The following is a 27,056-nucleotide window of genomic DNA, read 5'->3' on the forward strand; positions in this document are numbered from 1 at the left end:
CGGCGTTTTTGAGTCCGACCGGCATACGTAGGAACTCAAATAACCCGAAAGGTGTCACTACCGCCGTCTTGGCGATGTCCGAGGGATGCACTGGCACCTGGTGGTAACCGCGCACCAGGTCCACCTTCGAGAAGACCCGCTTGCCCGCCAGGTGTGCTGAGAAGTCCTGCATGTGCAGGATTGGATAGCGGTCAGGCGTGGTAGTGTCGTTCAGGCGGCGTTAATCCCCACAAGGTCGCCACCCGCCGTCTGGCTGAGGAACGATGTGGAGGGGTGAGGCCCAGGGGCTGTCTGAGCGGCGGATGATGCCCAGGCGCTCCATGTTGGCGAACTCCGACCTAGCGACCTTCAGCCTGTCGGGGTTAAGTTGTCAGGCTCTAGCATAGACGGGTGGGCCATATAGACTTTGCCTATATGATGCTCTACTCCATGTTTTGCCGTGACCGCGGAAAAGGTAGGTCGGGTTAAACCGGGGAACTCCCTGAGAAGGCGTTGATATTCGTCACCCTCTGAGAGAGAGCTGGATAGCCCGCCATATGCTGCCTCACCGCGGGAACATGCAAACGAGGAAAACATCTGTGCGTCCACCAGGCGGTTGTTTTTTGTTTTTTGTCTACCAGCAGATTTTTTGCACAAAGAAAATCTGCGCCGAGGTGGGGAAAGGAGATGTCTGCCGTGACAAAATCCCACTTGAATCGCTGGCCTCCAAAGCACAGGTCCGCAGTCTTTGTGCCATACGTGCGGATGGGGGTGTCGTTAGCGGACTTCAACTGTGGACCGTGGCTGCCAGGCGTGGTGTCCTCCACTGTAGCCGGCAGGACGCTCCTCTGAGCGCCGATGTCGCAAAGAAACTTGCTGCCGGAGAGAGTGTCCCTGATGAACAATAGCCGGGTTGACGTGCCTGCACTCATGGCCACTAATTAGCGCAAGCCTTGGCATTTCCTGTCGGTTTGAAGTTGCATGGGGACTGGCACCTCTTTGCCCTAGCGCCGAAATGCACGTGAACATAGCACATACCCGTGCCGGCACGGCCTTCGGCGGCTGCCGGGGTCTGTCATCGTCTGGGGGGTAGACACTGCGTGTTGGGGCTAGCACCTCAGGTACAAAACTCTGAGTAGCCAGGAAAAACCGGTCAGCTTCTTTTGGCAACGTGCGCGGCTCGGTTATCCACGTGCCCGCGAAAGCCGTCCGGCCCTGCGGTGGCATCTGTTGGAGGAACAGCTCTATGAAGAGGAAGTTAGGCTCTTCTACACCCAGCAGGTTGAGCATCATCTCCATATGCTCAGAGGGTTTGCTGTCCCCGAGGCCTCGAATAGCCAACAACCGTTGGGCCCGCTCTGACTGCAACAGCTCAAAAGTCTTCAACAGGAAGGCTTTGAGGTCTCCGTATTTGCCCTGGTTCGGGGGATTTGCTATGAAACACCACTTAAACCAGTACCTTCGAAAGCCAATGAGGACTGAACTGAGACGGTCGTTCCGTCTGCCTAAAGTGTCCGTGCTAAACACGTCCCCCCCACCCATAGTTCCGTGGGTGAATTATGTTAATCACCACAATATCATAGATACATTGCAGGTACTCACTCCTCTCTGTCTCCCCCCACCCCCTCAGAGACAACACATTGAAGCCCCAAAGACAAAGGAGACACACATAAGCAGAAATCAGTGATTGATAGCTTGTAACAAGAACATGTTTATCAATCCCCTAATGCCAACCATTTTTTATTTATCCTTGTTGTTGCAGCTTTGAAAGCTGTAGGATGATTGGCGTATAGAAATGCTTTCAGTTCTTCCTCCACTGTTTGACGCCAGGTTTCTTTGGGTCGTCCTCTCTTTCGCTTGCCTTCAGGTGTCCAGTGTAGGGTGGTTCTTGTAATGTAATCCTGTTCTTTTCACATGATGTGTCCATTCCATCTCCACCGCCTTCTTGTAATGATGGTCTCTATACTTTCTTGGTGTGTCCGAGCAAGTAATTGCTGGTTGGAGATGATATTAGGCCAGAAGGTATGTAGAATTTTTCTTGTGTGGAATGCCGAGAGTTTGGAAAGGTCTTTCTCTGTCATCCTCTGGCATTCAGAGCTGTATAATAAGGTGGAGAGAACACAGCTCTAGTACAACTTCAGTTCGGTGTTGATGCTGTACTTTGTGAACTTCCACACGTTGTTCGGAATGTGTTTCTTGCCTTGTTGAGTCAGCTTTTGATGTTGTTGCCTATTTCTCTGTGGTGGGAATTTCCGGACCAAGTCAAGTTAAGTTAGTTAAGTTATCCTTTATTGTCCCTTTTTATGGGAAATTCTTTCTCTGCTTTTAACCCATCTGGGAGCCGGTGAGCACATGGGGCACACCAGCACACCCGGAGCAGTGCAAGTCCATCATAACCTGACCAAACTGGGTAGAATAAAGAGTCATCTGAACTTATAACAATTATGGTCATATATTTGGGTAATAACGGTAGAGTGACATAAAACGATCATGCAACAAACTAACAATAAACCATAAAACAAACAAACAATAATCCTAGGCCTATCATACCTATCATCATCCGAGGCCTAAGATGGGAGTTCTCGCTGTGTCTCGCCAGAAAGCCGCAAGGAGAAGTCCCCAGCATGGGAAATTAACCTGTGTCTCTCCAAGGGGTGCACACGCTGAACACTGACGCATTGGCAAACGCGATGACTTCTTAAACACTTCTGTCAGGACCCTGAGAGCAGCTGTGCCCCTCAATAAACTATAGTATGGGTTAACCTGATGGTAAACTATCGATGAACCTCCTCAGGATGTCATAAAGGGGGTCGACGCCATGCCTTATCAGATGGAACCCTTTGCTTCTCAACACTCCCCAGGGGGTCGAGAAAACAGGCCCAAACCAACAAAAGGCATTTAGAGAAACGGAATGTAAAAGTATAATTTTCACACTCTTTCTCCATCATATCTAACAGTGCTTCCTAGATATGAAAACTCGTCTGTTGTGAGTATATTTATGCCATTTATTTGTATAGGTGGGGGATTTTGTGTGTTTAAGGTCATCACCTCTGTTTTCTTCAGGCTTATGTTCAGTCCTATTTGTTGTGCAAATCTATTGACATAGGATGTTTTTTCTCGCTTTTGTTGGTTGGTATGGGAAACCAGTGACAAGCTGCTACAATGTCTAGGTCCTCAAGTGTTGTAAATAGTGTCCATCTGATGCCTCTAGATTGAGGCATCAATCTAGATTGAGCCATCAATACCGTCATACCGTCTATGACGGTATCGAAGAGCAATGCGCACTTCACGCATCCTTGCCTCACTCCAGTCTTGACTTCAAAAGTGTGGTTGCTGTTTCCTACTCGGCATGTGAAGTTGGTGTAAAACCCTTTATGATGAGGATGATTTCTTATGGAATCCCATACAAATGTACAATGTGCCATAAACTGTCCCTGTGTATGCTGTCAAATTCTTTCTCAAAGTCTACAAAATTGATATATAGCTGTCTTTGCCATTCTGTGCACTGCTCTATGTTGCGCAGTGATAATCTGGTCGGCACACCCTCTTCCTTTCCTAAACCCTGCTTGTTCTCTTCTGAGCTGCTTGTCTATTGCATCTGAAATTCTTTGTTTGATGACGTTTGCTAGTATTTTACTTGGAATTGACAACTGTGCCAGTCGTCAGTTTTTTAGGGAACCTTTCTTGGGGATCTTTAAGATTAGAAACTTTGACCAATCCTTTGGTATCCTCTTCCCCTTCCATATGGATGTGAAGAGTCTGCGTTCTCGGCAGCCAGTCAGTTTCATTTCCTTTGGGTGTAGGCCTCCGCCAGGGCTGCGCTTTGTCACCAATCCTGTTATATTCATGGACAGGATATCGAGATGTAGTCATGCTGTGGGGATGGGTTGCAGTACGGTGGTCTGGGCAACTCATCACTGCTTTTTGCAGATGATTTGGTCCTGCTGAAATCATCTGCCTGTGACCTTCAGCACTCACTGGATCGGCTCGCAGCAATGTACTGCGATGTAATGATTTAGTACAATCATAGAAAGGTACTGAATCATTTCTGTGATTTAGTACACAAGTGTTACATATTGTACCTTCATCTCTGATGACCTTTCAATGTAGGCCTACATGCTTAATCTCTGGTGAGACCCTGAAAACGTAGTATAAGCATTGTGACATAAGGTCATTCAAGCACAAATGTAAGTTGTACTTTCAGAGTAATTCTGTATCAGGGTAGTTGTACTTTTACTTTAGTAAAAGAGCAGAGTATTTCTTCCAGTACTATTAACTCTGAACTATGCACTGGCACGCAAACAAGACGACGTGCACATAATCAAAAACAAAGCATGGACATTTCCTTAGAAAATCTCCCTTTTATTTGACCAGTTTTCATGATATAAATACATTGACATAATGTCCACCAGGAGCTGTACTGACCAAAACAAGAAACAGAACGACCAGATGGTCTCAGTGTGGTCGAGCCGTTGACCTCGTGGTTCCCAACACTATATTCCTCCACAACATTGAAGCGCGTCTCCCTACTTCCTTGCACATTCACACTCATTCAACAAACTCAACAAAACCGACCAAAAAATTATATAAATTGAGAATTCAGACAATTTCTATCATTTTCATGCTTTTCATTGGCAAAGGGGTATGAAAGTGATTGATCTTGGACAGATGATAAATACCCCCTCCCCCCCGCGCCGTTCATCTTCATTGGGCATAAATACACGAGAAGAAAACATCAACACCACCTCTATTGACAAGGATTTTGGAAAGTTCTTGTTTTAATACATCTATGCACTCTTAAACTATTTACAATTATCAAACAATTATAAAAAAAACATGACAGAAGTTTAGCAATATGGTCATATTTCATGTAAATGAAACATAATTAATTCTTTACTTTGATTTCATTATCAAAAAACTAAACAATACCGACTATAGCATGTCAACGTCTGTGGATGATGAGGTGATGAGGTCATTACAGTAGACTTGAAAGTTTAGCTTTTGATGGAAAATTCTTGTAGCTCATTTGAATTCTTTGTTGACCAATTAGGCTAATGTAAACATGAAATTAGATGGCATACAGCACTGGCTCATTGTCCACAGGGAAACGGGGTAGGAAGCAGAACTACATCAATGGATAAACTTAGTGGGCTGTATTGTGTGTATTCTCATTTGAACTAGCCTCCTATTTGCAATTCTGCTTAAATCCACCTGCTACCCAGCAGGACAAACATCCCCCTCAGCGGGGGATGTGTTGTATACGTCTCTAAGCTTTGGGTGACCAAACCATGGGAGTGAATTAAGTGTCAAATAAAATCCCAACAGACAGACGTTTCAGTATAAAATGACACCTATAGCCGAACACCTGGCCCCAACACACACTGAAGAAAGGTTCTGCAGCAGCTAGGCTCAGATTAATGGACGAGGCAACATCAGTACGTTATGGAGAAGGACTAGCCACTAGTCATTTCTGATGAAAGTTAAGGGAAAAATAGAGGGACCACAGACACCATACTCCGAGTGGCCTTCAGAGTTCATCTTACAATTGGAAAAAAGATAGACTTACAAGTACCGTACCATTATTGATTTCAATTAGTGTCATTTTGGGACATTTTAAAATGGCCACAAAGTCCCTCTTCCAGAGCTTCAAATCTCTATTTCTCAGAGGTGTGACAGATCTATAATGCCTTACATTTCAACCGTTGGTCATCTTAACCTGAATCACAGACAAGCCACACTAGAAAGACCTAGACATGGAAGAATAACCGTTTACAATACTACCGATCCTCCTGTGACCGAAAATGATATCATTTAGACAAGAAATTATAACTGCATCCCAGTTGACCTAAGTGCATAGACCTGATGGCCTTAAAAAATAAATCAATAGTCCTGCAAGTAGCATCATGGAGGTCTACTTCCTCCAGGGAGCATCGCAGGGCAGAGGCTTCGGTTGGAGGGAAAGACATTTACAGGGTCATTATTAAAGGAGTAAAGGTTTAAAATCAAACATGCACTGATCCTGTTAAAACCCTAGTGTAAAGTGTGTACAGAATCTTTATATTCATGTTTTGTTTTGTGTACCCACAGGTTTCATTAGTACTGACGATAATTACTGGACGAGTTGAGGCCGTTTCTCGGGTATATTTTGAGTATTTTTTTTACTGGAAGATGGCACAGGTTAGACATTTTGGGGCTGGTGTTAATGTTTGTTGCAGTGTGGTTCTTGGGGAGAGACCTTGTATGCATGTGTTTGTGAGTAGGGATCATGAAAAGGAGTCCCATGCTTTCAGTGGTGGCATGCATTTAGGGAAGTCACACATGCACAAATAGGCGGGCTTCCTATCCTCGTGTCCCCTTCTGGCTCAGAGTTTTGACAATGATTGGGCGTCACACACAGTGCACACACTGGAAAGCCCACTCATGGTAGATGGAGTCTAACACCGTCCTGCTGTTGAGCCCGTGGGGAAACCAGGAAGGACCAAGGTACAGGTGGAAGAGGCTGGGGGGGTGTTGAAGATAGATGGCCTCTGAGTAATCCCAGCTGGAGCCGTGTCTCATCTCAGAGGGTGCTGCTAGGCTAGGGAACTGAACTCGACAGGTGTCTCAAGACTTCTTAAAAAAAAAAAAAGAATAATCCACTTCGCTGAACACTGCTCAGGCCCATCAAAACATTAACTCGTCTGGTCTCAGCCAATCTAAAGGAACAAAGGGGATACTGACAGTACACTGCTGATCAAAACTAAAAGAAGGAAGGGCTAAGCTCCGCCAGGACGAGCTCCACCGGGGGTTCTGCAGCCGGCGCTCAGGGATCAGGTCTTGGGTGGGGTGGCAGCAGGTTGGCTGGCGTTGGGCCTGGGGGGCGCGCCGCCTCTGTGGGTGGTGGGGGGCGGCTGGATCACGATGGGGGCTCGCGCACCTGAGGGCAGGGAGAAGAGCCGATGAGAAGGAGACGCATTACTTTAGGAACAGGGGTGGATCAACCAGTTGTTCAGAACACACCTCAAAGTAATACCTCATGGGTTCAAACATGGATGAGGAACATGTTTTGTTTTTGTGTGGGCAGTCTCAGTTCCATACACCAGCTTGATTTCGCTCCCCAATTTACCCTCTCAGACCCTACACACATTGGTGGTTTCATGTTCATGTGAATGCAGCTTGGCGGTACCAGGGGCGGGACTTGTGTAGAGGTGTTGCTGCGCTGTCCCTACAACAGAGACAACGCAGCGATCTCAGCACGAGTAGTTCTAACTGGAAGGACGGTGAAATCCGCGAGACCATCATGGGAGAGAAGGTGATGCAGTTGCATTTAAAGAAGACGTTGAAGGATGGGGTTATCTACGAGAAAGACGCAGAGGATCTTTCCTAACAAGGCTTTTGTCGGGATAAAAAACATGTGGTCAGCAAAATCAATATGTTGGCGTTTTTGCACTTAGCCTACCCTGAGATGTCGTCTACTCAATCGTGCATGCAGTCGCTTGAATAAAAAAATAAAAAAACATTTGGAGTATGTAAATTATTCTGAAGATGTCTACTCTCTGTGCGTAGCCCCGCCTACTCCAATGAACCAAGAGAGCCGACTCCGTGACAACGGGGGATTTAACCCCCTCGGTTTTAGACAGGCAAGACATTGAAATTGCAGGATGTGCCAAGCCGTGACCGTACCGGCCTGGCATTGTAAAAATGCATATTGATGACTACAATTTAATTAAACAATTGAAACTGTTTAAGGCTAAACTGATTCGTGAGAAGATAAGATATTGTTTGGCTAAATTATTCCTTCAGGCTACAGCAGAGTGGGCCTCCAACTCATTACCGCCAACTCCGATGATTTTCAGCATTTATCAATAAAGACCTTCATTTATGTTCACCTTAGTGTACATAAGTGTAGAAACAGAAGTACAAGTCATTCTATAGTGTTCTTCTGCACTTTTTACAAAGAAAATAAACACGTTGTGGGATTGGCAACAATAAAGAAATGGAAGAAACTAAACATAATGAAAATATGATGTAATATGAGTATAAGGTGGCAAACATTTGTGCACTATGGATGATGAAGAACCACAGAAACCTACCTGCCCTGGCCAGCAGGCGCTCATCTTCCTGTTGGCCGGAGGGAGAGCGGTATCAAAAAGACACACAAACACAGGACTGTGAGCACATTCAGCTCCAGCTGGGCATGCACTGATACAGCTTTATCCCCGCCGTTCACTTTCAGCACAAGCCAGAACACTGATCCAATACCTAACTTACTGAGCAAAGTACGGTAGCATCTTGGGTTGAAGATTAACATATTGATGTCTCATCATTTTTTCAAAAGAAATAATGATGCGACCAGTGCTCTTCATTAGTGGGACCAATAACAGTACGGATGCTTTGCCACTCCAATGTCCCAGTTCTTGTCCCCACTTAATGGCTCACAAACTGTACGTCCCCATGCAAAGTCGGAGCAACAAGGCAAATGGCTCTGAAACGGACGCAGAATAGAAAGTAAAACAGCATAAATTATAGTGCTACTGTACACATTTTGAATAATTAGACCAAAGACAAAAGCCTTTTGTTGTGTGCAATGTAAAAAACGTTGATGTAAACGGGACCCAACAACACAGCTAGGCTTGGCTCAGCTAGTACTGTGGCTGTAGGACAGTGGGGCTGTAGGACAGTGGGGCTGTAGGACAGTGGGGCTGTAGACAGTGGGGCTGTAGGACAGTGGGGCTGTAGTCAGTGGGGCTGTAGGACTCTGGGGCTGTAGGCAGTGGGGCTGTAGGACTCTGGGGCTGTAGGACTCTGGGGCTGTAGGACTCTGGGGCTGTAGGACTCTGGGGCTGTAGGACTCTGGGGCTGTAGGACTCTGGGGCTGTAGTCAGTGGGGCTGTAGTCAGTGGGGCTGTAGTCAGTGGGGCTGTAGGACTCTGGGGCTGTAGGACAGTGGGGCTGTAGGACAGTGGGGCTGTAGGACAGTGGGGCTGTAGGACTCTGGAGCTGTAGTCAGTGGGGCTGTAGGACTCTGGGGCTGTAGGACTCTGGGGCTGTAGTCAGTGGGGCTGTAGTCAGTGGGGCTATAGTCAGTGGGGCTGTAGGACTCTGGGGCTGTAGGACTCTTGGGCTGTAGGACTCTGGGGCTGTAGGACTCTGGGGCTGTAGGACTCTGGGGCTGTAGGACTCTGGGGCTGTAGGACTCTGGGGCTGTAGGACTCTGGGGCTGTAGGACTCTGGGGCTGTAGGACTCTGGGGCTGTAGGACTCTGGAGCTGTAGTCAGTGGGGCTGTAGGACTCTTGGGCTGTAGGACTCTGGGGCTGTAGTCAGTGGGGCTGTAGGCAGTGGGGCTGTAGGCAGTGGGGCTGTAGGACTCTGGGGCTGTAGACAGTGGGGCTGTAGGACAGTGGGGCTGTAGTCAGTGGGGCTGTAGGACTCTGGGGCTGTAGGACAGTGGGGCTGTAGGACAGTGGGGCTGTAGGACTCTGGGGCTGTAGACAGTGGGGCTGTAGGACAGTGGGGCTGTAGTCAGTGGGGCTGTAGGACTCTGGGGCTGTAGGCAGTGGGGCTGTAGGACTCTGGGGCTGTAGGACTCTGGGGCTGTAGGACTCTGGAGCTGTAGTCAGTGGGGCTGTAGGACTCTGGGGCTGTAGGACTCTGGGGCTGTAGGACTCTGGGGCTGTAGGACTCTGGGGCTGTAGGACTCTGGGGCTGTAGTCAGTGGGGCTGTAGGACTCTGGGGCTGTAGGACTCTGGGGCTGTAGGACTCTGGGGCTGTAGGACTCTGGGGCTGTAGTCAGTGGGGCTGTAGTCAGTGGGGCTGTAGGCAGTGGGGCTGTACGGTGGTTTCAGGACTCTGGGGCTGTAGGGTACTTTAGCTATAATCTAGCTGCTTAACAAAAACGCTGATGAATGAGTGACGACAAACAGATATTTTGCGGATTGACCCAGAAAGAAATGGGTTATTATTCACCTTCAAAGCTCTAGTTTGGAGAAAACTATGTGTAGTGTTTCACTCCATCAACAGCTGTGGATTCTTTATGATTTTATTAATCGTTTTAAAGCCACTTGATGGACCTTTGTGAGATGGACATCACAAATGATTTTAAACACAAACCAAATCAGCCCCTCATAACTACAGATAATAACCTCCAAGCTATTCCTCGACTACGCAGCAAGATGGTTGAACAAACTGCAAGTTCATCAGATTGAAAGCTGCTATAAAAATTAAGTTTGACTTAAGCATTTTTGAAATCAAGTCACAATGTGAGCCACTGTAACTCCAATTTGACAAGTAAGTGACGGCCCTTTCACCCTGTCTGGTCGCAACAAGTAACAGTAGCGTTGGTGCCTTTCCTCGTTTTAAAGTCTTAACGATTATCTATTTTTCTATCAGGAGTACGTTTTAAAGAATGGTTTCTTCCAAAATTGAATGACACCTATTTTTGAACTCAATCCAAGGAAATACATTTATTTTATGGACTAATAAGGGATTTCTGTGATACAAGCATTACAGTTTTCTTCTTTCATAAACGAATTGCAAAGTAACAAACATCAGCATGGAATCACAATCGCTGAGATAGGACAGGGATGGGATGAATTCCATCGCATGGCAGTCAGAGTGGCACCAAAGACCAGTTGACAAATGGCAGAACAGATGGTTGGCAGCGGCCAGTGGACCACAGAGGAAGCAGGCTGCATGTCATCACGACCAGGTTCCCTGCGCTTCTTCCACCAATATGTCCCAGACCTAATCCTCTTTCTGCTACATTCACTGCCACGTTTCTTCTTAAAGTACCTGGGACTACTTTTCAAAGAACTAATGGCCCTTTGCCTACAACAGTACCAGCTCAACTCGCCCCGGCTTTTTTTGCATTTCGATCGCCAAAATGAGGTGGTCGTACCTGGTACGATTTTGGTCTCACCTCCGTCGAGGTTCCAAGAGAGCTGATCTGAGACTTTTGTGTGACGTAAAAAGGCTGCTAGCCACTGATTGGCCAAAGTGACGCCAAGATGCCTGACACCCGGCCTCTTTAAATACTTGCATCAGCGTTCAGTCAACAATAGTGATTGATTATTGAACATGGCAGGATCAGCGTGCAAGAACACGCCGTGGACTGTGAGACAGGTGGAGACGCTGTGACCCTGTCTGTATATGTGTCACATGTGTGTCGCAGTTTTGCGCATATGTGCTATGAAGAGTCCAACCCGCCCACGTTGAAGAGGTACTTTCTAGATGGAAACACGACGTGCCTGGAACCAAACCAAGTCGTGGTGAGTTGAGCTGGTACTGTCGGTGGAAAAGGAGCATAAAGGGTTCCTTCAGCCTGGCCAATAATAGTAGTTATATGAATGTAGTTTACAACTATGGATGCAATAAGTACTGTGAGTGATTTACTGCATATTGAAGTGAACAAAGAGATTTAGAACCCGACTAATCAAAAATTTTCATCTTTGTAAACCCCACTCTCAAATTTCCTGTACTTTGGAAATTTGCTTCCAGAAGCAGGGAGGTAAAATAATTTTTGGGGGTAAAATAATATCCCCGGAACTTGATTAAGACACTGGACTTCAAGTTCCTCGACAGGTTCCTAGTACCTAGGGAAAGTACCAGAGTCGCATTGCAACTCCCTTAATATTGCAACACGCGATAAAACTAAATGTGGGCCAGCATGTTATGGTTTGGGGTTCAAGTTGTGGTTCTACAGTTCGAAATGTACTCCACCGGATGTGGACAGACAGAGCAGAATACAATACAGCTGCCTCTTTTGGGTGGACCCTACCACAAAGAGAACCCTGGCTTTTCTGGCTGAAGAAAAAACAGGTATTGCGGAAGCAAAGAATGGTGATACACACATGTATAGATCATTTCCCTCATCCCTACCTTTTAAAAGTACTTGCTAAATTGGCTACATGGATCGTTTGATCGGCATAGCGTTCAAGGCTGGTTACTCAAAGAAGTAATCCTTTAAAAGTTGTTTCAGGGAAAAAGCATGCCACCATTCCAGTTTGCCAATCTACTGTAGTTTGAGTAGGTAAGAGGCTGCGTTTGTGCAGCATAGTGTACATTGTGTATGATACAGTATGAGTTTCAGTTATTGTGCATCTCATAGGCTTCTTTTGTCTGGTCAGGGAGAGGAACAGTTGCCTTGGTATTGGAACACGATAGCAGAAGGAAATCGACGATCCAAATCATTATGTAAGCAGACGCCATGGCTCATTAACAAACACACCAATACAAACACAGGATGCAACTTGCAACGGTACAACAGGAACGATGTGGTGCCTCACATGCCACATTCAACAAGACCAAACGGGGAGCGAGGAAAGGCCAGGCAAAATAATGAGGACTGAGCGGCGTAATGGGGGATGCAAGACGGGCTTTCGGCGGCAACAGAAAGCACAGACAGATGAAACAAAGAACGACGAGGTGTCTCTCACGAGTCATTTGGACTGCGGCAGCGTCTCGCTCGGGTTCTCTGCCCCCGCCGGGCTGGTGGGCGACGAGAGAGGGGGCATGGGCAGAGGGGTGGGCTGAGTCTGGACAGGGGGGGCCTGGCTGTCTGGGTCTTCTGAACTGGGACTAGTTGGGGGCTGGACTATGATTACGGTGTTCCCTGTTGGGGGGGGGGGTCAGAACACCAGAAACAGTGAACCCTTATTCCCACATAGGCGCTCTCCATGAATGACTGGTGGGCAACAAGAAGAATCCTTTCTCTCCGTCGTCGTGAATCATTTTGGTTCCATCTCAATTGATTTGAGAAATGATCCTGCATTACCAGAAGGGTTCTGTTTACACTAGGAAGCGTAGGAGATGTGAAATAGACTTGGTAGAGTAAAGGCCAATAATAAGCAACGAGAAGGCATCCATCTGTCTTCTCGCCATTTTAAAATCTTACCTACAGTGTTTCCCATACATGGACCAATGTGTGGCGCAGCGCCACAGAATCAACACAGAGTGCCACAAATTGATTCAGGTTGTTTTTTTCCACACAATTTTGAAATGTAAATATCATTCCGTTCATTCATCTCCGCATAGCACTCTTCTCCCCGCCATTCTCGTTCACACACACACACACACACACACACACACACCCCAGTGGTGCGCGGGTACACTTATAAATGACCCGCACACGCCCAACGTTTTCAACCAACCCACACGCAACTCGGGCCGCAAGGATTAATGTTTAAAAAATGAACCGAACCTGCTTATTTTACATCCCTGAGTCATGTGCATTTAAAACAACGTATTACAATGTTGATGCATAGAAGTTTAATGTGAGGAACCTGCATTAATGCATTAGCCTATTCCGCTTCAGCATTCATGTAATAGTTAATAGCTTAACATTCACAATAAATGAGGATTTCCCACTATCCTACATAAAATGCTGTTTCAGCAGTTACTCACAGCGATGCCGACACGCAACATTCTTCAAATTTAAACTTTTGTTCACCAGGTCAACAAATAGCCTAGGCTTAATTTAGGCTACATTTTCGAAATAAAACTGACCTAAATAGTAGTAGTTACCTGTTCTAAGAAAAAATAAAGAAAGTTGTCTCTACGTTGGCACCTGGCAAGCTCGTGCTTCATCTTTGCGCAAGTCATTCAGCCAATGATGTCTTTGTCTTTTATATGAGACGACAAAACCGTATAAATTTAATTACAAAAGTGTATTCGGCATCTTTATTTTAGCCGGCCTGACCTTCATTCAAAAATAATTTGGTGACTCGCAACCGCTCAATTTGGATAAAAACGTGTATCAATGATACATGCACACGCACTGACACCTGATTGATTGCTTAAGACCTATCAAAGGAAAACCCAAAGCAGGTTGATATTGGTTGAGGTAGGTCTTTGATTTCAGTATAACAATTCAGGTAAAAAGTACCTCCATTATGGTGAGTAATTCTCAACATGAAACTTAAAAGACAGGGGCCGTTTTTACAAATAATCTAAGGGATAAAATTAGCTCATAAATGGGGAATTAGGAGTGTGGGGTGCAATAACGTCCCCAACAAACAGGAATAACGCGATCAGTCCGGAGATAAAATGTTAATTTTGCAACAGGGAAAATACAACTTTGCAACCGATGATTAAGGAATATCGCAACCATCAGTGATGGTTAAAACATACGGGGGCAATGTTACAAATGTACCTTTAATCATCCTTAATTATTTAATATTTAAATATAAATAAATCACCTAAACCATCATTATTAGATTCATGTATTAATAGAAACACATCACTTTAATCATCTTTTATCATCATAATTTTAATAATAATGGTGATCATTATTTAAACAGTAGCACTCTAAGTTTCAAGTAAAAAATAGAATAACTACTACTTATGATTACTATCTATAATTGATTGTATTAAGTTTATAATCAGCTCAGTAGCAATTGGTCCAGGGACCAGTTGCTTGCGTTTCACGTCTTTGTCTTCGCTTTCATATATCATGATAGGAGGACTTGAACGGCGCTATGGGATGATATTGTGTGAAGCGTTGGAAATATATATGCTCATTGGATAATAGTTTGGGGGGTGCTTTTAATTACCTCCTTGATATAATGCAATTTACGTATTTTTATTGTTTGCCTCCAAAATAATGACCAGGTATTTGTATGAGCAAACTAATTCTACTGGCCTGCCCTGTAATGTATGGAGCTGGGGCAAGCAATGAAACAGACAGATGAAACCAGGCAGGGTTCTGGTAAAAACGTTTTTAGTTGTCTTCGCTTAAAGAACTCGCTTTAAGCACTTTAAAGAATTAAGATTGAATAATTTCAAATGCTTCTTGTAGCTTTAAAATGGTCTCATACAGGCGTATATTAACATGGCAGCTTCACAGAGTGTGTGTTTGAACGCCGCCCGCTGCACACACCCTGACGGCCGACTGCACCGCGACCCTCGGTGCCCCCAGCGCACCACACATTGCTACCTGGTCTGGGAAACACTGCTACAGCCACTTCAACCGCTGTTTGCGCTATGTACTCTATTCAAGTTATTCTTACAAAGCATCTAAAATGTTGACAGTAGTCATCCTTCACACACACACATCCGCACCTCCGTCCTGCTCAGCTTTGATCTGGGCCTCAAGGTCTTCGGGGTCGACATATTGGTAGTTCCCGTCGTCTTCTGGCGGCTTGCATTTCCCACAGCAGAAACAGCAGCAGCAGCAGCAGCAGCAACACGAGAACACTGTGCAACACAGCACCAGACTCTGAACATACACACACACACACACACACACACACACACACACACACACCTTTATATTCCTGCACAAAAACCCAAATTATTCTACCAATATCTGGTTTCCTTCCTTCATCTTTGGTTTGTCGATAAAGTTCATCAGAAATAAATGGATATCAACCGTTTTAAACGTAAAACTAAATAACTTTTAAATAAATACAAATCAATAACAAATATTTTAAACATTAAAATCATATTAACTTTTAAAATATTCAATATAACCACATTCAACCAAAGCCAAAACAATCAACTAATATCTGGCCTCCTTCCACAACGTTTGTGAGAGAAGAAACATCTGACCTTGAAATGCAAGAGAGACAGAGTGTGTTCTGACCTTGAACCACCATTTGGACATGAGGAAGTAGTACTTGACACTGTCCTCTCCAAACTGCTCGGAGACGTACAGCCCCATGGAGCCGTACTCATCGTAGATCTTCCGCTTAGTGTCGTCGTTCAGGATGGAGTTGGCGTTGTTGATCTCCTTGAACTTGTCTGCTGCCTCGGGGTTGTCCGGGTTCTTGTCCGGGTGGTACTTCAATGCTAGCTTCCTGTGTGTTGACATGTATGCTTGTGAAGGACAAAGTGTGTGTGTGTGTGTGTCTCCTTGACATCAAGCACTATTCTGAATGTTTGAAATGTTGACCTACTCACTACTTTGGGAGATTTATTTTTGGGGTGGCAAGTCAGGACAAACAAAGAATGAATGGTTATCTTTCCTACTTAACATTGTTCACCAAGATGTTATCTCATGAACATCCAACCTAGCGAAGGAATCTGGAACCCAGCTATGAGGACGTCTTCAATTACAGACCTCGAGATGAGCTTTACCTGTAGGCCTTCTTGATGTCCTCCAGAGAAGCTCCTTTCTCCAGGCCCAGCACCTTGTACAGACTCTCCCCGGCTGTAGACATCTTCCTCTGGGGACGGCTGGCATTCGGCTCTGCCATGGTTCTCCTCTGCCTTCACCCTGTGTTGACAATTCATACAGTAGACGTTACAACTAAAAACACTAAAGAAATAGGCACTATTTGAAATGCATAAACACTAAGTTTTACTGTAGCTATTCCAAGCCTGACACATTTGTTTATTTTTGAGATAAATGCATCAGAGATCCCCCAGAGAGTGACATTATATTCTTACATGCACTACTCTACATTGATACGAGATTTCATTGGCGTTGATATTACCAGGTGCCAGAGCATTAGCTCCGAAAACCAACCTGACACATCTACAAGATGATGCATGAATTGAATTACATGTGTAGGCAATCTTTTGTAATAAACTAAGTTAATAGGGCAAATTCCAAAAAGGAGATTTTAAACATGATCTTAATTTACAAGCAGCTGATACAGCACCATTTTGTTCCCATTAACCATTGAAGAAATGGTTATTTGGAGAATGTATCATTTTTATTTCATTTTTTCTTTCATGTGTATAGACTCCTTTGGGACCTTGAAAGGCGCTATATAAATTTGTTATTATTGTTATAATTATTATTAGTCCTGTCCGCTTGCATATTCCTATTCCAAAACGACCAGCTTTCGTGGTGAAAGTCTGCCTCCCCATCTAGCGAACTATCATTCCATACTTCATAATGCCGCAATGTTATGTGCCTCATTAAAAATGTACCGTTATCTTATTCAATTGTTGACGTTTTATTAATTCACAAAAATAGACTTAGATCTTTCTGATGAAGTTAGGACAAATCGTAAAACTGAAATCTGAAAAAGAAAAACAGATTTGGGGAAGAAATTATGGGAATTGGGATTTTCTTTTGTTCTACGGCTCTAGTTCAATGGAGAAGCACCATAGCTAACTTCACTAGCTACAAAAAAACTGTACTTTAAACTGTAACAAGCCGCCCTTTCCTAAAACTCTTAACCAAAAATCCAGAGAATCGGTTTTAAATCCAGAAGAAACACTGCCTCTTTCATTTGACAAGCAAACCTTATGGGTGCCAGATGCATTTTGCATAAGCAAACGAGCGACATGATTCTGCCTATCAGCCGCACGGATGGACGGATGGCAAAGTCATGACCCGCCTCACTCTGCCTCTCATTGGCTAGTACTCGATGACACATAGTAGCAATACAATAGTATACCTTTAAACTATACAAATTAATAATATATAATGCAAATATTTATTGCCCAATTTATTTATTTCAGGATCTATTTTAAGCGTTGAATATTTCATAAGCATATTTATTTATTTATTTTATATTCGACGGCTGATCTATGGCACCAAGCGATGTTCCAGGATTTACTGATTGTTCAAGGTACTGACTGCTGAACATGAACGCACTTCCAGAGTATGGAGCACAATACCGATGTCCTGGTCTCTGGCTAAAGAAGATTACATTTTGATGATCTTGCAGATTACCTGTCATCTGTTTCAGAGCGCCAATGGCCAGCCCTAATCACCCGGCTAAACAGCTCGACGTACAACAGGACGTTTGGGAGAAATACACCAGGGAGTGGAATTAACAATACTGATAATTCCTTAGTAAAGAAAATGATATGCAATTTGATCTCCATCCATCAGTAGGCCTCTATGGTGAGGTCTTCATGATCCTCCTTGAATCACTGCTGCACTGTCGTAGTAAAAAGCCTTTCTTTTTTTTATATTGGCTATAAATCTTTATCTGTCAAAAGTATATTCTGCATGGGAAAGGGGAGGAAATTAATATCCGGGGCTAGATGAACAAAGTCCCTTGGCAAGACAGTTCTTCAACCACTTTAAAGATAAACCAGCTCCACTCCATACACCCTGTAAATAAAAAAGTATCAGGATGAATGGGGTTCTCCTACATGAACAGACATTAGGTATGAGAGCAGCTAGTTCATCATTGAGTCCATAGATGGTGAACTAATACTGCCCTCCCTCAAGGTTGCTCACCAGCCACCTCAACTACTGCCAGTTGCTAACTCGATTCAACATGCTCCTAACCGGCACTGACAATGCTTTCCTGTCCATCATGGATGTATAGGTCTATAGGCAATAGCAGGGTGGCCCCTTTACCTTCTGCTCTCCTAGATGACGCCTTCCGAGCAACTGGGAACAAGCTTTGAAACATCTCCGCTCACTACGGAGAACGCGAGCAAACAAGGAATGAAAGACAATGTATAAAGTTCATGCAGGAGATGCTAGACAATGATCAGGTTGGGCCTGCTACACCTTTAGACAATTTAAGAACACTCGTACCTGCCAACCTTCGGTGCAAAACACCCGCAATAGCAGGGCTCCAGACTAACTTTTTTCACTAGGAGCACTGTGGCCCCAAACAGAAAATTTTAGGGGCACAACCAGAAATTTTGGGGGCACACACCGTAAATCCACATGCCAATGTGATTTTCTCCTTCTTTTCACAGTATTACTAATACATATTTTGATAATAGATGCAGAAATTACAATGTGCGGTTTCAAATTCAGGGTCACATTTTATTGTGATTCTCATCTATACCAACTGTTTCCACGTGTGCGTGCAAACGTTCGTCGAGCACGGAAGCGACGGTTTCACGGGAGTGCAGCCGCTTGTCGTGCCGCTTGACAGAACGCTGCGCCTCCTCTCTGCCCGCTGGCCTCTCCATTGAGAACACAGCAGGCGCGACAGACCCGTGTGAAAAGCCCTTTATGGCACATAAAGCACATGAAGTACACACCCGACGGGTGACCCGCACAATTTGGACGAAACGGGTGAAAAATAATGTACTGGTTCGGACACGGGTACGGGTCGGACGCCTGAACAGCGCGGGTTTTGCGATTGCGAGCGAGACTTCTCCGGTGCTGGATATGTTATTCAGGAGCGGAGGTGTCAATTAAAACCGTCCACAGTGGATGATGTGCTTTTTTTGCACAGCAAACTAAAGCACTACGGCAAACACCAGATAGTGTTATTCCCCGGCGTTCCATCTAATGTGTCTAACTTTTCTTCGGGTGCGGGTCGGGCGTCTATATCAATTTAAAGCGAGTCGGGTCGGGTGCGGAATGTAATTCGCGCTATTATCGGAACACGGGTCGGATGCGGTTTTATGTATTGCGGGTACGGGTTTGCATAATAAGACCCGTGCAGGACTCTGGCACACTAGCCGCAGGTCGGAAGAGAGAGTCAATAGTTTGCGAATTGTTCAAACACATGTAGCAGGGACGTTTACGCGCGCTGGAAATTTAATTTCTAGGACCCTCCCCCTCCACACATTAGCCACTCACAGTGGTCATTCCCTATCCTTCTCACACTCATTGGCCTGCTTCAGATTCCGGATTCGTTGACTTCCCCATTTAACGTTTTGGTCGCAGTCTGGAGCCCTGAAAAGCCAAACAAGATATAGGTTGTGTTGGATTCAAGCGATAAATGGGATGGTACATCTCATGATGTGCTCCTCATTGGACCAGACTTGAACACAACTCTGGTGGGAGTTCTTTTGCGGTTTCGAAAAGGACACGCAGCCCACATAGCAGATGTGCAGCAAATGTTCTACTGCTTTGTCGTCCGAGAAGCCCAGAGAATAGCTTCGGTTATATAATTATTATGAAGGACAAATAAGAGGGATTATTATAAGAAAATACTAAATGATAATATGAATAATAAAGGAATATGGAATACTTTAAAACAGTATTATGAGAAATGGTACCAAATCTAACAATCCCAAATACTTCTTCGATGAGGGTAAAAAATATATATAATACAGAAGATGTTACCTACAGCTTTAAAGGTCCCATGGCATGCTACTTTGTGGATGCTTTAATATAGATATTAGTGGGCCCCTAACACAGTATTTGAAGACGTTCCTGAAATTCAGCCGTGGTGCAGAATTACAGCCACTACGAGCCAGTCGCACATTGAGCTTTCCCCAAACGCGCCGTTTCGCTGTCTGTAGCTTTAATGCAAATGAGGAGGAGAGAGGCGGGTCAGGGAGGAGGTTGGGGGTGTGGCCCTGAGCAGCTTGCGGTACCATGCGCTCTGTTTACAGTGGATGTATCGTAATGGCGAGGCGCACACAGCCTTTGGCCGTGTTCTGTAAATAACACTCCAGGTGCTCTGGCGGGAGTCCTGGAGCTCTACATTTAAATAATATCATATTATACATAGATTCTCAGACGTCTCTGTTTCTTCCACGTCGATCTGAAGTAGACTGAACCACGACATAGAGGAGAAAGGGATTACCGCGATTGTTTTGGCTTGAGCCCCGCTTCTCGCTGCCAAAGGACCACCGCTTAGGCACCACCGCCTCCTGCAGCAGGCAGCGCCGAGGCAGTGGTGCCTCGCGGCGTCGGGCAACGGGGCTCCGGAGGGAGACAACCGCGGGCAACAATCCCTTTCTCCTCCATGTTGCAGTCCATGTACTTCAGGGAGTCAAAGACAAAGTTCCTTTCCCCCAATTCCTTCTCAACCATGGCTGAGATAACTCCCACTATGAGTCTCGTTGTGGAAATACCAGAGAGGTCAAAGAACCGACGTGTTATGCGCCATAACACCAACAGCAGAACGGTCATCCAAATAACAAAGAAGTGTACAACACTTGCGTTACATCGTGTGTACTCCCACACAAACACACACATACACACATCTGGCGCTCGCACGGTCGTAGCTCATTGTCGGGCCAAATTCTCTGGGCGGTCAAGGCAGAGAAAGGGGAGGTAACTTGGCCCCTTATGACGACATACGGGGCCACATTCCAAATCAGCACGGCTGAGCTTCCATTTTTTTTAAAAGCGAGCAGGATACCTAGTGCTCGTTTTACAACGAACGCAAGTTTTAACCACTGGGGGACGATAGGCAGGCTAGGGGAACTCATATTAATGTGAGAAAACCTGAAATTTTCATGCAATCAGACCTTTAATAAATTCTTTGTCAGTGTGGGGCCCGATCTTGCAGAAGAAATCCCGGATCCTGGGACAACTGGTCAAGAAATGGAGGTGTTGTTGGAGAGAAATCCTAATTCAATGTTTTTGTGGGAAGTGGAGGAAAATGAAATCGTTGATATTGTAAATAACTGTAGACATTGACATGGCACTGTTGAAAAAGGTCATTACGGGAATTTCAAAACCACTAACCTATATTTGTAATTTATCATTTCAAACCGGGTCTTAGCTAAAGTAATACCACTGTTTAAAACTGGGAGCAAACTCCACTTTCAAACTATAGGCCCATCTCTACAACCACAATTTTCAAAAATATTAGAAAAAGTCTTCAATAAAAGGTTAGACATATTCTAGAAAAGCGCCTACTACTTGCTGAAAGTCAATATGGTTTTCATTTAAACAGATCAACAACGCTTGCATTAATAGAATCAATAGAGGAAATCACAAATGCCATAGATAAACAATATGCACTGGGATTTATTGATTTAAAAAACGCATTTGATACTATTAATCATGATATATTAATTCATAAACTGGAAAGGTATGGCATCAGGGGAGTTGTTCTAGACTGGGACTAAAGTTATCTAAATAGGAGGCGTCAGTTTGTGAAGTTGGGGGATTGCTCTTCTTTATGTTTGGACGTTGCCTGTGGTGTCCCCCAGGGGTCAGTGTTGGGGCCTAAAGTGTTTATTCTATATATCACTGCTATATGCAAAGTGTCTAAGACACTGAAATTAGTCCTTTTTGCTGAGGATACAAATATTTAAAAAGCAACTGCAGGATGACATAAAGGAAATGATTAAATAAAAAATATGGTTTGATTATAATAAATTATCCTTAAACTTGTCCAAGACAAAATTCATGCCGTTTGGAAATTGTAAAAAGGCTACAGGGGTACATATCTCAATTGAAGTGGTGGGTATTGAAAGAGTTTCTGAAATAAAATTCCTTGGAGTCACTATTGATGATCAAATTAATTGGAAACAACATAATAAACATGTACAAAAATAATCAAGGAGAATTGCAGCAATAAATAAAGCAAAACCGTTTCTGGATTACAACTCAAACTACATTCTTTACTGTTCACTAGTTTCACCATATTGAAGTTACTGTGTGGAAGTCTGGGGTACCACTTATAAAAGCCTACGGTATTCCTCAACTATTCTACAAAAAAGGGCAGCACGCATCATTCACAAGGTTGGACATCTGGACCATACTCATTCACTATTTCTACAGTCAGAAATATTTAAATTCGATGATATTATACTATACCAAACTGCAAAATAATGCATAAGGCCAAAAGTAGCAAGCTCCCAGGGAATATTCAAAAACTGTTCAACTTAAAAGAGCGTCATTATGATTTAAGGGGGAAATTTAATTTCAAAAGGCTCAGCAACAGAACAACTATGAGAGGTTTCAATATATCGATTTGTGGGCTGAGGCTATGGAACGGTTTGAATGTGGAGTTAAAGCAATGTCCAAACATTGACCAGTTCAAAAAAAAGGTTTAAACAGATGGTGTTCCAGCGGTACAGGAGGAAGCTGTGTTTTGACCTGTTGTCTGGGGGTGGGGGCATTGTCCTGCGGCGGTTTTAACCACTGGGACGGCGGGGTCCACATTGTTGGGCTGATCATCTGAGGGGGGGCTGTTGCTACAGTGGCATGATGCCACTCCCATGATAGATTGAGGTGGTGATGTTGCTGTGTGTATTATGTGCATATGTGTATGAATTCATGTGTATTTGTGCGTATGTACTTATGTGAATGTGTATGTAGGTATACTACGGACAGAAAAATGTACAGGCGCACAGAACCTTTGAGTGTAGGAAGCTAAGGCGGGCCCCAGGACCCGGGGGCCATGGAGAGCCGAGGCGGGCCCAGGGCCCCAGGGCCTGGGTGCGGTGGAGAGCCGAGGCCCTGGTAGGATACATTTTGAGTGTATCAAACATTTATTGTAGAAAATTTATGTTTGATAATACAAGACAAATTGACCTTAGTCAGTACACACATCACTCGCAAGCTGAAAACGAACGGGCCCCTTTATGCCTGGCCCCTGGCCCCCCTCCTCTAAGGGTCGCGGGCAGGAAGATCATTCTGCAATACACGGATGACACTTTGTTGTCTAAATAAGCAAATGCCTCTCAATGGAATACATGGCTATGTGACAGGAGCAGTGACTGCATTGTGCATCAGCCGTCAGTAAGGAAACATGAGATATTGTCCATGTTTCTGCTCTACCAGATCAGACTGGTGGCTCTCTGGTTCTGGGGCCCATTCGCCTGAGGATTGACGAAAATGTGCGTCTTAGGATGAACCCTTGAGCATGAAGTCCAGCTCTGAATAAAAATAAATGCAGCATTCATTAGTACTCAGCATCACAATGCTACGTCCTTGTGAAGACGTAATCCTTTCCTAATCTCTCTGCACTGGGAGGATTGCATTCCTTTCTATGCACTCGTTACCCACAGGCACACCTTATTGCACTTTGCATGAAGGGTTTTATGTGTCCAAAGGAGCTGTGGATGAAGGACTGTCGGACCTAGGGCATGGTACCCGGTTTCAATCTGGCATGGTGAGCAGCCGCTGGTTTGGGAGGCACTGGTCTGGGAGGCGGCCGTCTGGACACCGATGGACAGAACGGATTTGACCGCATTTCGTATTTCAAAAGGAGCTGACCATGATGCTCACTCATGCGTGCCTTGCTTTGAGATCCATGGCCGAGCAACCCAGTTGGAAGTGGTCCAGAGCGGAGCGACACCACTGGTCACTGACGCTCTGAGATCCACCGCTAAGCTAACCCAGATCCACCGCTAAGCTAGCGCGGTAGCCGTTAGCTCGTCTCATGTTATCCACACAAACATCTTATGTTCATCCCAACGTGTCGTCAGCTCACCTTCTGAGTAGAGCCGGTATAACGCTGCGTTCCGCGGGGTCTTGGTGTTCAGACGGGCCTCCGCGTCCACATGAAGAGCAGTCTGCCGCCTCCTGTAGCCGGCTCCGGTAGCTCCGTGGCGCGGTGACTGGCGGCGGAGCTCACCCCCTTAGATAGGTCAGATATTCTCTCCGTGTACGCGCTCAGCCCCCTGATTGGTCAGATATTCTCTCCGTGTACGCCGTGTCGTGGGGTCTGACTGGTACCGTTATCTGACCGGAGCTCAGTCCTCTGATTGGTTAGATCATCTGGCCGCGGAGCTTAGCCCTCTGATTGGTCAGATGATCTGGCCGCGGAGGTCAGCCCTCTGATTGGTCAGATGACCTGGCCGCGGAGGTCAGCCCTCTGATTGGTCAGATGACCTGGCCGAGGAGGTCAGCCCTCTGATTGGTCAGATGATCTGGCCTCGGAAGTCAGCCCTCTGATTGGTAATATATATTCTCTCCAGGAAACGACAGACACCTTGATAATAAACCCACCTGGGACTTAACTTGTTTAAGCATTGTGCCTAAACAAGAATTAGACCGGTAAATTAACCAGTACCGGTACACACCAGAACACTGCTCTGCTGGTCATTTGACCTAAACAATGGGTTTCATTGAAGCTGAAATGGAAGGCAATGTAAATAAATACCAGTATAAATACTATGTCGCCATCTAGAGGTCAGAGAGTGAGCGGATGAGCAGGGGATGGGTTCAATTTCTTTACTTACAAGAACAAAAATACATCATTGCGAATTTGTTGCCTTCAATAAACTATATATTTTTTTAAAAAGTACTGTAAAGCGTGTTTTGGTGAATACTAATTAACCTTACACAAAGCAATCATTTATACATAACAGAATAGTTGTGTATCGGTTCAATGTAAAATGAATGCATCAATCCAAAAGGATTAGCTGTATCAGAGATAGAAAATGACGTATTCATTTAGGCAACTTTTTTTTATGGAAAGGTTTAGGAATGTCTAATCAGACACGTGTACACTGAGCAGCAACTGATAAACTCACTCATGGAATAACTAAGAACATTCAATCTTCAATGCAATTGTGGAAGTAACAGGTGACTGTGACATGAGCATTTTTCTTAATTTAGACAAAAAAGTATGGCTTTAATCTCCTGTGGCACATTCTTATCCATCACTCAAGGGCACATCAGCCATATTGAGGGCTGAGGTCATGATAAGAAATGTGGAGCACCAAATTAATCCCTAAGGATCAATACCAGGATCAGGCCAAATTCTCCCCTCCCCATCATCGTCTGAATGATCAAATAGTCTCCAAGTCCCTTGTTCTATCCCAACGTTGTTTAAAACATTCACTTATGTCTTCATGGAGATGGTGTTTGGGCTTACTTCAGATACATAAATTAGCTATTTGGTCCATGTGGAGAACCAAAATACATCTTGGATTTCCCATTTGCATGACCTCCACCCAACACCCTGACTTCCTTTATACATACTCTAGGACTTGTTTTCCAACCAAGTACACTACAGGACTGATTTAACTGGGAATGTAAGTTTCTGAACTAAAAGTATTTTTCATCTATAACATACAAAAAAAAAAAAAAGGGCCTTCTTCAAATTTGAGCCCATCTCCTTGAACGTGCCCAGTCTATCTTCCAAGAACTGTAGCTAGTAGTGCCATTCGGATGTACATGCCGTTTTCAGCCTGCCGGAAGTAGGCTGCTCGTGGGTCCGAATCAACCTCTGCACTGTGGAATAAAGATTGTGTTAAAGAGACTTCAGCAGAAGATATTCAGTTGGAGGAATTGACAGAGGATTCAAATTGAAGTAAGCCTTAGTATTGTCGTGTGGCAGTTGGTTGAGACTATTTCAGTGGTGCAGCGACAGACCTACCTGATCTCATTGACTCGCGGGAGAGGATGCATGACCACCATCCTGCGTTTAGCGGCGGTCATGATATGTGGGGTAAGGATGAACTGGCCAAAACACTGAAACAGAGAACGCACACATGCACAATTAGTGCGCATTGTTTGACCTGCTCATCTGAAATATATTCAGATCTCCACAAAATTGGCTGTTCTAGCTTGGCAGCCCGCCCATTACATTAGTTAGTTGGTTTTCAGGAGTGGATCAAACAATCTGATTTAAGGGAAATGAAGTGATTTTTTATAATCGTCATCTGGTGGACCACAGGAAGGTTGTAGTTTATATCGGGTCATCTTGTAGACCACAGGAAGGTTGTAGTTTATATTGTGTAATCTTTCTTGACATGCATGTTGGCTACAATTTGTCACGGCAGAGAAAGCTCAATTTTTACATAGTTTCTCTGAAAAAAAATATAAGCATCAAACGATAGGTTGCTCACAGCCTTGTACTCTTCCTCTGTGGCAAATCTCTCCCTCTGGATGCGGGTCATGTAGAGGACGTCCGTGTCAGGCAATGCCTCTTCGATGCTCTCAAACTCCTCCTGCACCAAGCACAAAGAAAGTTTGTTTTTAAATCTTTAAGTAGCAACATAAGCAAGCAACACGCACACACACACACACACACACACACACACACACACACAGAGTAACCGCTTCATACATTAGCAAAGGAAAAGCCGGGATGGTTAGAAGATTTGGTTGTTATTCAGGTGAGGGATTAGCATGCACACCATTTGGGTTTATACGGACATGAGTTAACTGGTCACCAATGCAAATTGGCATTCCTGTGTTCATGTAAAAGTACTGATTGACTAGAGTCCCCCTTCCATTATCTGAACATGCAGCCCCACGTCTGAGACACTCCCCCTGGCCCTACCTGCTTGATGCCTTTGGAGGCCACGAAGTCCAGGATCTGGGCGGGCATGTGGAGGTTGGGAGGGGCCACATAGCGCAGCGTGATGCGGTACTGGGTCAGCAGCTTGGCCAGGGAGTGCACCGTGCGCCCGTGTTTAAGGTCTCCCACCATGGTGATCTGGAGGTCACAGAACGCACGTTAGAAGGTCATCATCAGCTTATTATTAATCCTGACCTTGAATAACTCATTTACACGGTTCTTTAGGAGGCACAATAACACATCTCTTTAAAATACTGCATTGAACCCGAGATTTCTT

General features: G+C 44.8%; 2 protein-coding genes across 3 annotated transcripts in view; both read right to left on the reverse strand.

The window, feature by feature from the left end:
• Positions 1 to 4,687: 4,687 nt before the first annotated feature.
• Positions 4,688 to 24,156, reverse strand: dnajc5ga (DnaJ (Hsp40) homolog, subfamily C, member 5 gamma a). 2 transcript variants are annotated; one of them, XM_079753941.1, is made up of 7 exons: positions 23,960 to 24,156; positions 16,035 to 16,173; positions 15,541 to 15,754; positions 15,018 to 15,174; positions 12,395 to 12,570; positions 8,052 to 8,079; positions 6,764 to 6,895 (listed from the first exon to the last, which is right to left on the reverse strand). In XM_079753941.1, the coding sequence occupies exons 2-5, from the start codon at positions 16,151 to 16,153 to the stop codon at positions 12,398 to 12,400; spliced, it is 663 nt and encodes a 220-aa protein (XP_079610067.1). In that variant the 5' UTR covers positions 16,154 to 16,173; positions 23,960 to 24,156; the 3' UTR covers positions 6,764 to 6,895; positions 8,052 to 8,079; positions 12,395 to 12,397. The 2 variants fall into 2 exon arrangements, with proteins under 2 accessions (XP_079610068.1, XP_079610067.1); XM_079753942.1 differs by lacking the exons at positions 8,052 to 8,079; positions 12,395 to 12,570 and having other exon boundaries at positions 4,688 to 6,895.
• Positions 24,157 to 24,752: 596 nt separating this feature from the next.
• The window catches only part of cad (carbamoyl-phosphate synthetase 2, aspartate transcarbamylase, and dihydroorotase), a 51,343-nt gene continuing 49,039 nt past the window's right edge, over positions 24,753 to 27,056 (reverse strand). The window contains 4 exon segments of the mRNA XM_079753913.1: positions 24,753 to 25,707; positions 25,853 to 25,947; positions 26,325 to 26,426; positions 26,762 to 26,917. Of these exon segments, the coding sequence (XP_079610039.1) occupies positions 25,608 to 25,707; positions 25,853 to 25,947; positions 26,325 to 26,426; positions 26,762 to 26,917 (453 nt within the window). The 3' untranslated portion in view covers positions 24,753 to 25,607.

Source organism: Pollachius pollachius (assembly GCF_949987615.1).
Source record: "Pollachius pollachius genome assembly, chromosome: 16".
Lineage (NCBI taxonomy): Eukaryota > Metazoa > Chordata > Actinopteri > Gadiformes > Gadidae > Pollachius > Pollachius pollachius.